Below are 10,219 nucleotides of genomic sequence, written 5' to 3'. Positions count from 1 at the left end.
CCCCACCCCCCACCCCCCTTTAAGAGCTGGTAGCCTTTTCCTACCCTGAAATATGTCTGTACGTAGAAAACATCTCTGGTGCCAGCAGGCTGGTCCCTCCAGAGTATCCTTTGGTGTGTATATGTGGTATTAGGTCCCCACCTCACATTCCTCCCTACGCTTAAAAATGTTTTTGGCAAAACATGATCATATTACCAATGTCAGTGAGAATGTGCAAGATTCAAGAAAATCACCTGGGTAAAGTACTTTAAGTTTTCAGACGAAGGAACCAGACTCACAAGCTGCACTGTGTGATTTACTTGTACTTTGCTATCCCTCATATAAAATGTATTAGGCAGCATTGTACTGCTTCCTTGAATAAACTTGAATTTTGTTTTGTTTTCTCTCTCTCTCTTTCTCTCTCCCTTTGGCCCCATTGTGGTGCGCAGGATCATTTTCTCTTTGATAAACCAGTGTCCCCTTTGCTAACATGTGCTGGGATGGCACGTGACTGGCCCGATGCCAGAGGAATCTGGTATGTTGTGTGACATGAAGTTGTGTCATGTTTTAAAGACAGTTTTACAAATTCCTTGCTTCTCCTAACCTTGCAGCCACGTTGGCCCCATACTCACAGCATGTTCAATTTGCTGTTAAAAAATGTTTACTTGTTTAATTAAAAACAAAACAAAACAAAACAGCAAACAAACAAAAGTAACAAAAGCCAGTGATGAACAACAGAATGGTTCAGACCTTTACATGCAGGAAGCCATCACTAATGTCATCCACACAACACAGCATCAGAGGCATGGGATCTTCCTTGGCTTTTTATCAACGTTTTTTCTTTTTTCTAGCTAAAAAAATGATTTGGGAAAGAGCCTGTGAGACACCATGCAGTCGGCAGAGCTGAGGTTACAAAAGCAGCTCTAAGGCCAGGTTGTAGCTGTGCTGTCAGCTAGGAATCACTGGCCACGCGGCTACAGGATGCTGCATTGGAAATTCCTGTCTCCCCCTCACTGCCAAGAGACTGTTAATTCCCAGAGCTGAAAGTAACCCCTTCTTTCTAAATGAACTGGACAAAAAGAAGATACAGAAGTTGAATTTCCTATTTTGTTCTAGGTCTGTTTATACTTTCACAACATAACTGATGTATTTTGTGCCCAAATATTCTATTTTCTATGGACAGAGAGGGATAATTGCTCCAAGATCAGTGCCCACACCCACTAGCAGAGGATGGGGGCAGCCGTGCAGTGCGTAGCATCCACATCCTCCCTGGTACTTCTAGGCATTACCAGATGCTTTAACTCTGAAAAATTAGGCTTAAGTGATTCTGAGGAATCACCTAGCCTACCTCCTTGCCCAAGGCAGGTTCAGGACTTTCAGAGAGGATGGGACTTTATGGGAACAAAACCCAACTGTTCTCCAAACACTGTCTGACAATGCTGGGTCATTTTCAAAGCACAGCCACAGCTAAACCTGTTTTCTGTCAGATGCTGTGAAAACTGGTCACCCATGAGACCTGATGACCTGCTGGACATTTGTGAGGATTTTTTTTAATTCACCAAGCTTCAAGTTAGTTCCCTGATTCCCATCTACATCTGAGGAAAATGAAAAGGATAAAACTGAGGCACCCCATTCATTGTGTATACAAACAAACAGGAGAAGTACCAACAATATAATTACTATTCAGGGATCTCCTGAATAAAACAGACCTGGTTTTTGGCTTTTTTACATGTAAGATACCAGGCAGACTGAAAAAAAAAAAAATAGCATGGTTGGAAAGTGTTTCAGTAAGCCACACAAGGAAAATCTGCCTTTCTCTTGCAAGAAATGATTGTCAAAGAGAGGACCTTTTCTGGAAATTATTTAGCTTATATTGGCTCTTATCCTGTCCTTGTTATGGGCTGCAGGACCATTCCCACTGACATCACCGGCAGCAATGGCAGAGTTTAAATGCAGTCAGTGTGGCCTCCCTGCTCATTCCTTAAAGCAATGGGGAGACAGTTAATTAAAGGAGGAGCTGAGTCAGGCCAACTTCAGACTGTTTGGAAAGCCCTCCCCTGAATATTTGTACGTGACTGAAGACGAGGTTACTGGACCTTGGGTGACCATAATGTCAGGGCACAGGATGTTTACACCTGCTCAGTGTTGCGCTGGCAAACTCCAAGTGCAAAAATAAGTACAGTAAATGACCAGCTGTCAGGCTCTCAGTGAACTTGAACTTTCAAATTTCATGTGTTTCAAACCTGGTAATATTCCACTGTTTGTACATATGGATCCGATCCCACCAATCACCTTCTATAAGCTGTAGAAAGGCTGTAGTAGAAGACAGAGGAAGCAGAGAAAAAGCCACAGAAAGTGACCTCAGGTTTGACCCAGCACTTAATAAACCTAGCAACAACCGATCTGTTTGAGGCTAAAGTGGGTATCTTCAGGCACTTGTGTCTTGACTGACAAGCCAGCATCACTAATGTGCTGTCCGGAAGCAACACGCAGCTGCTGTACTCAGACACGTAACTTGACTGATGTGGCAATCCAGTGCTACCAAGCGATACGGAGGGCACTGGGATTTGATTTAGGGGAGAATACAATTAAATAAGGACATATTGCTTTGCCCCAAGCAGCATGTAAATGTTAGGGATTTTTTTTCCTAGCTGCAGTTTTCTAAGAACAATAAAAAATGTCCCTGGTGACAGAGGATGCAGAGCTTGGCCTCTCCCTTTGCTGCACCTCTCATCTGTGTTCGTGCTAGAGGACAACATGTTTTTCCGCCCTCAACACCACAGGAGCATGATGTGATCAGAAAAACTGTTCTTCTCGCTGTGCCCGAGAAACCTGCGTAATGCTGTAGGCATGGCGCATCCAACTGTGAAAGCAGCTCAAATCCCTAACTCGGCAGGACAACGTTATTGTGCTGCGCTTAACCTTCCACAGCCCTGAAACACTGTGATAAAACTAAGGATACTGAGAATTACTTTTCAGGGCTTATCTTTTTAAAGATCTTTTTTTTCCTCTCAACCAGGCATAACAATGACAAGACATTTCTCATCTGGATTAATGAAGAGGACCACACCAGGGTGATCTCCATGGAGAAGGGTGGCAACATGAAACGGGTGTTTGAAAGATTTTGCCGTGGTTTGAAAGAGGTAGCATCTCAATGAGTTGATTATTCCTGTTTGTTTATTGTTGGGCTGTTGTCAGCACTGCTTACTGTGGTTCATACGGAACTGACATCTCCGGGAGCAACAAAATGAAGTAATACCAGTCCACACAGCAACCCACACTAATGCGGTTAGAGAAGGGAACGTGGGCAAATTGCTAGCTGAGTTGTAGGAAAAAATAAATAAAATACCTTTGTAGCTTTTCCATTAAAATCTTAAGCACAGGCTGGCTAAAGAAATATCTCTTCTTCACCATTTTGTGACTGTGGGCTGTGGGAATTCATAAATCAAGCATTTTATTTGGATTGCTTGATTTGCTTGGGTGAAGAATTCATTTGGCACAGGCTCCTGGTTCTTATCCCTGATGCTGGAAGTGCAGGGGGACGTTGCTGATGTTGGGTACAGGACTCTGGGCTTACGACCCCTTGGCTCACTGCCATTTTTGAGGAGATAGGGGGGGTTGTGATTAATACTAAGAACTGATAGCCAGGGCTTTGGGTTTTTATTCTGGTCTAGCTATTCACAAAGATAAAGCCTTCATGAGATGACATGTGGGTTAAAAACAATCCAGGTATGGCTCAAGCTGGGTACCTGTGTACTGTTCTGGCACAGAAAAGTTTGCTTTAACAGAGAAAGAAGACTTTACTGTGTCCCACAGGCAATATAACAAGGTGTAGTGGAAGAGGTGACGTGGTCAAACACTGTTCTTCCCTGCTCTTGTCCACATCATTCCTGGATGAATTGCCATAGTAGAGGAAAGCCTAGAGGTTAAGCTATGGAAGATTGAAATAGGTTAAAAATTGGCTGTAAGAATATTCAGGCTGCATAAACCAAGTATTTATCCTCACTGGGGTCCTCGGCACGCTTAATTCATCTAAGTGTGGAGAAACAGCATTTGTCTCCATCAAACTGCTTTTCTGCCTGGTTGTGGAAGCACATATCGGGCCAACCTTGGACCACTTGTTTCATTCATCTCACCCTGGCAAACAGCTTCTCTGGCTTTGTAGAGACACCCGTCTCAGAAAATCCCCAGCAAATGTAGAGCTAATACAGCTGTGCACCCCTTCCATATCATGTCACAAGCAAAAAAAAAAAAAGCAAGGCCAAGCAGGTACAGCACAGAACTACAGTCTCTTGATCGTGGCATCAGAGAAGTTCAGAGAATCCATAGGGAAGTTTGAGTATGTAGTGGCTTTGGGAACACAGAAAGCCAAAAGCATGTATGCTGCTGTGGCACTGGGCTGGGTAACTGGGACCTGTTAAGTTTCCGAGTTTTCTGTGAGACTGAACAGTGTGCAGTGTGGTGGCCCACATGACATGGCCTGATGATGACGTTCCCAGCTTTGTCTCTGCCACTGTGCTTAGCTCGCATTCAACAGAGGTGGACCTACGGACCTGGCCATGGGAAGTAGTCAGCACTGGGAGCTGCAAGCAGAATGGGTGTCTGAGGCAGGAAATCAGGTCCAGTTTCCCATCACCAATTCTGGTGTCCTCACACAATACAGAAATGATGTTAGGAGAGTCCTTTATTCTGTATCCTTCTGCAGAATGGAAGTATTCACCTATATTTTCAGAGGTCTTTCTGAGCATGAGCTAGTTTAAGTATCTGATTCTTCTCTGGAGGAGAACTGAACTGAACTTGTATTTGGATCACAGAAATAAGTCCAGAAGGTATAGATGAATGAACAGAGTAGCAGCCTATTCAAAAGTCAATAGACCCTTGTGATTTTACTGCAGATAATTATTCCACCCTCCTTTCTAATCTAGTCAGAGATGTACTAATGAAAAGCATTATATACAAGCTATGTTGTCTCCTTATAATGGAAATGTGGCTGCTAATACTGGGCATTTGGAAGTTAAGTGTCCTCCCCTGGCAGTCATGGCATGACCTTGAAAATGACAAAAAAATCAGGCTCAGCTCCTTCAGTTTGCCTCATAGCATTTCAGTCCTTGGGGCTTGTGTGCTGCGACCTTGCTCCAAAAATACCAAGGTTAGAAACGCATGGCAAAAGCCATAATTCTGACATGACGTTACGGCTTCATGGGCTAAGGCTATACCAAACCACCATGACAGGGAGCTTTGTGACAAAGTGACAAAGAGTTTGCAAGCTACTGGTCATGAGAAAACAATGAGGAAATCCAATATGCACTGGGGATCTTGGTACCTGGTGAGTGTAAACATTTGCATCACATCCAAACCAGTCTGTGCTCCAGTGTTAATTCATGCAACTCAGCTGGCGACAGTGAAGCTCATCATCAGCACAGACACATGGTGAAAAGAACCTTAGCTGTAGTCTTATCTTAAAATAAGACATTTGTATGCTGCCCTTTTCTTCTTGTTTTCTTTTTCTTTTGCCATCGTAGGTGGAAAGATTGATTAAAGAACGAGGCTGGGAGTTCATGTGGAACGAGCGTCTCGGGTATGTTCTGACCTGTCCTTCCAACCTGGGAACTGGTTTACGCGCTGGAGTCCATGTTAAACTGCCCAGGCTTAGCAAGGTACATAAGTTATTTCAAAGGCCAGTGACTTAAGTCAGCTCTTCTGATTTACAAAGGGACAAATGAAAAGTGACAGCTTACAGGACTGCACATTTAGGATGATGTGTGACACGATCCCAGGGATAATGCACGACTAACTGAGCACACTTTTATTCTGCAAATTGTTGTATTTGTTATGGAAATTAATCCAATCAACAGACAACCACCAAGATAGGCTGTAATCCAAGGACTGAGGAAACCATCCATCTCTCCTATCTTTCTGGAGATGTTAAGAAGTCATGGATAATTGCATTGCAACTTAGGCTAAAAGGCTAAAATGCTCAAGTCTCTTTCCTCTGATAGGATCCCAGATTTCCAAAAATCCTGGAGAACCTGCGTCTGCAAAAGCGTGGCACTGGTGGAGTGGACACGGCAGCTGTAGCAGACGTGTACGATATCTCCAACCTGGACCGCATGGGTCGCTCGGAGGTAACCTGTTCTGGTTTTCTTCCCTCTGGCTGGGCTCGCTCTGCTGACCTCCGTGGAGCCACAGCAGTTTTTACTCCTGATGAATCTGGTCCAATGGAAATGCTTCATCTAAGGCAAATTATTAATATGCATGAAATGCTTGACAAATACTCCTGTTACGGCAATGAAAAAAACCAACCTTGAGCAAGTTCCACAAACGTGACTTGCTTGCAGCATGTGCTGAGGGTCCCCGCCGAGAGCACACAGGGGCTGGGAAGGTTTGGCTTTGGTAACAGACATCCCACAGGCCGACGCTTCTCGGCACCACCACACCAACTCCTAGACGGGCCACCTGGACAGCCCAGCTATGGGACTGGTGTCCGGCGGTCTCTGCAGTGCTGGCCATGAGGAGTGTTTGTACACACAGCACAGCGGGCACCAAGGTAGCTACTACACATGGGGCAGTTCCTGCTGTACCTGCTGCAAAATGCCTGGAGAAAAGCAGGGATCCAGTCCTAGCCCACCAGGGAATCAGGCACTGAAAGCAAGACTAGCTGAAGGTGTTGCGTCCTTTTAGTACTCAGTCAGGCACTCTCGCCACAGTTAGACAGCAGGACGAGGCCAGTCCTTTCACTGCAAAATAACTGTGGAGGAGGAATTGCTGCCATCTTCACGTGTCCTGCGTGGAACTGAGCAGAGGGTGCGGGAGAGCTTGGGTCAATTCAGGGCAAAGATTTAATTGTCAGCTCTGAGCCTTCCCTGTTGGGCTGTAGGCTATGATGAGATGAGTTCATCTCAGACCTTTGTTCTGAAGCTATTTTGGGCTGAATGAGTATTTGTTGTGTCAGAGAGTGGAAATGACCCTACAACCTGGTGGTGCTGCTGCCCTCCTGGGAGACTCAGGTCTCAGACCTCATTCCAGTTTCATATTTAGGTATTTTATAAAGCAGAACGGCTCCTAAAAGCAAATCTACTGCAGGATGGGGGTACAACAGCTATGTTCCTTTGCATCTATACCGAAATAAGAGTGAAAACATTTAAGCTGTATTATTTGCAAAACCAGCACGTGACATTTATTAATACCTGAAACATCTTCACGTGTGCTTTATACTAAAATAATACTAATAATACAAAAGGATTACACAGCATGATTAATTAATATGAGTTCTACTGACAGATGGCCTAAGGCTATGAATTTTTGCTGATATGAAGACTTCCACGAAAGTCAGTGATGCCTTGCAGAGTAAGGCTTCAAAGGATTAAGCCAATAGATAAGATACAATCCCTACTTTGAAGATTCTGAAATCTAGATAAGACAAGACAAACTCAAGGGGATAGAAATGTTTTGTTATAAGACATTTTTTTTTTCAGTACATAATAAAACAAATTCCATTATGTGGTAAATGTGTTTGCGGGACTGAATTATGTTCCCAAAGGTGCAAGATAAAATTGTTTGTATTTTTGCTTTGTTTCAGTTACTGGTCAATGCAAACTTAATATGAAATTCCTTTTCTCCTGGAGGCTGCAAATTCAGACCTCTGGTTTCCCAACACAGCTGGTCTGTAAAAGACAATAAAATAAACTGCTAAGCCACTGAAATTCTTTATAGTAAAAACAAATCCCTTGAAAATCAGCAACTGTCACAATAAAAAGACAATAGGATTTAGTTTTCGCATTCAGTTTTAACAAGCCAGCCATTAAAGGTTGCCAATGAACCATTTCATGAAGATTAAGAAAAATCAGAGCTATAGTTTGCTGGCTAACAATACCACAGGGCCTGCGGAGAAAGTCTGCTGGGGACAAGGCACCTTGTGTTCTTCAGCAATTTTGAAAAAGGTTACAACAACACCACTAACACCTGCCATATAGAATTGGAAATTTTGGTGCTGTTCCAGGCCTGGGGCTAATCCCACTCCTGCCAGTGTAAATTAAGAGCTAAAATCAAAGGAATGGATGATGTAGAGCCAGCACGAGTTCAGGATGAGTGCCTCTGCTTCAGAGATGTGCGTCTTGGGCTTGGCAAAACCAGCTCAGCAAAGCCAGCACACTTGGCAGTAGGACATTTTTCCTCACAGCTGATGAATCACCGCAGCCGGGTTCACAGTCATCTGCAGGGGAACATACGGTCCCCAGCCGTGCCTCTGAAGGAGTACAGGACTCCGGATGGAGAGCTTTCTCAGGCGGTCTGAATGGCTGTGGTCAAAGGTACTCCTGCCATCCTTGCCGTCCCAGGTGCGCGCCTCCAGCAGCATTCAGGGCCGGTGTGAACTGCGGCAATGAGCCTCTGTCTTCCTCTCCTTGCACCACTGTCCGGGTTAGTTTCCATCCAGCTGTGCCCACGTAAACGCTCCTGCAAGTACAGGGATGGTACGGGCTTGGGAGCTGGGAAGACAGAGCAAGGGCATTTGCTGCTCCAGCGAGAACTGCCTGGTGAGCACTCACAGCACTGCTGTTTTGGTGTCTATACATATTAACATACATACTACTGTTTGTAAATTTCTGTTGATGGAGATCCAAACTCAGGACAAGCAGGAAAAGGGAATTACTATGGGTTTCCTTTGGACCAGCATAACTCATACTCCCTGCAGCACAGAGTGTGTGATGCCTATGCCATGACCCTCCTTACTTCTAGCTTTACCTGCTGACGTTGCAGTACAAACCAATGTTTTCCTGTATTAACAGCAGCAGACAAAGCTTTTATTACTGACATTTTCTTCTTCTTGTAGGTGGAGCTAGTCCAGATTGTCATTGATGGGGTCAATTACCTCGTTGACTGCGAGAAGAAACTGGAAAGAGGTCAAGACATCAAAGTGCCACCACCACTGCCTCAGTTTGGCAGGAAGTGATCTTGCTGCTGATGGTGGCAACTGATGGTAAATATGGTTGCCATTCTGACAGAAAGGCACCTCTGTATATCTCTGTATAAATATCTTGTGTAATAAAACACTACCTGACAACTCAACATCTCCTTAGATGCCTGGTTGCACTGGCAGAAACTAGTCTTTACTAGGATGCACCCAATGCAACCAGCTTGATATGCTCTTTTGTGGGGACTGCTTCCCTTTCTTTCTCAGCTGGTGATAAGAAAAGTACTACCTCAGTAATCCAAAAAGCACAAATCCGTAATTCTACCCTGCATTTGCACTTATGGCCACACGAGTCTCCTACGAACACCCTATTTTCATTCACAGACGCACTTCTCTGCAGTAACTGTCCAAGCAGCCAAAACCTGCCTGCTGGAGGGGCAGGTGCTGTCAAGTGCTCACTGCTTTTTCAGTGACCATGGGTCACCATGGTGAGTCTAGCCGTTAACTGGAGTGGGCAGCTGCATGTGCCTTCAGTCCCTGAAGTCCACCACTTGACCTGTCACCAGGAACTCGAGGGTGTCTCTGCACGGGAGCTGTCTCACTCCCGGACTGGTCTGCACACAAAATTCCTTACCATGTCATCCCAAACCCTCAGATTTTTTCACTCCTGCAGAACTCATCAGGTCACTTCTCAGCTGTTTCCCTCAGGTATTCTTTCTGGCCTGTGGCCTTGGGCTGCAGCAAGCTGGCCCAAAAATCACCAGGCAAATCAGCCTGCTGGTATTCTGCATCCATCATAAACCTGTCTAGCATGGCTTGTCCCAGCCTTCTCCTGCAGCTTTCGGGTTCCAGGTAGTGGGAACAAGCTGTGCCAACCATCACTCACCAAACTGCCTAGGACGTACCGCCACCCTGGGTAAGATCTCCTCCGCGCCCTCCACTATTCCGTGTGGTGAGCAGCCTGGTGGAAAGGAAAAGTAGCAAATGTTAACAGTGACACTGCTTCTTTTTTGCATATTGAAACATATTTAGTGTTTCACAGTAATCACATTCAAAACATGAACTCTCAGGAAAAAAAAAGAAGTCATAGCATGCTCTGATGAAAACGCTGTCTGTGTGGCTGTTGAGTGGGGGGTAGTACCAGCAGAGAATGTTCCTGCTCTGCGTGGGCAGGAACAGGAGACAGCTGAGGTGCCCACTGCTACCGTAGGGGTGCATGCAGCCCGGCGGTGCCCCAACTGGTGCTCTGGAGCCCACTGCAGCACCTTGAGCAATGCTAGTTCCGCTTATAAGACGCATGCAGTGTAAGCTCTGATGAAGACATTAAAA

The 10,219-nt window shown here is 45.1% G+C and overlaps 1 protein-coding gene across 1 annotated transcript; it reads left to right on the top strand.

Annotated features, from left to right (window-relative positions):
- Window positions 1-434: 434 nt before the first annotated feature.
- LOC104515433 (creatine kinase S-type, mitochondrial) lies at window positions 435-9,037 on the top strand. Its single transcript, XM_010159398.1, has 5 exons — window positions 435-514; window positions 2,999-3,122; window positions 5,502-5,636; window positions 5,979-6,104; window positions 8,810-9,037. Exons 1-5 carry the CDS (start codon window positions 480-482, stop codon window positions 8,927-8,929), a joined length of 540 nt encoding a protein of 179 aa, XP_010157700.1. The 5' UTR covers window positions 435-479; the 3' UTR covers window positions 8,930-9,037.
- Window positions 9,038-10,219: the final 1,182 nt, after the last annotated feature.

The sequence above is a fragment of the Eurypyga helias genome, unplaced genomic scaffold (genome assembly GCF_000690775.1).
Source record: "Eurypyga helias isolate BGI_N326 unplaced genomic scaffold, ASM69077v1 Scaffold46310, whole genome shotgun sequence".
NCBI classification, from domain to species: domain Eukaryota; kingdom Metazoa; phylum Chordata; class Aves; order Eurypygiformes; family Eurypygidae; genus Eurypyga; species Eurypyga helias.
Note: the sequence above shows the minus strand (reverse complement) of the source record. Positions and strands in the feature narration are given on the sequence as shown.

Excerpts from the sequence above, each read along its gene's own strand:
- LOC104515433 (XM_010159398.1), top strand. The coding sequence starts at position 480 with ATGGCACGTGACTGGCCCGATGCCAGAGGAATCTG. Across the intron at positions 515-2,998 it reads CCCGATGCCAGAGGAATCTG|GCATAACAATGACAAGACAT; the intron begins GTATGTTGTGTG and ends CCTCTCAACCAG. Across the intron at positions 3,123-5,501 it reads TTTGCCGTGGTTTGAAAGAG|GTGGAAAGATTGATTAAAGA; the intron begins GTAGCATCTCAA and ends TTGCCATCGTAG.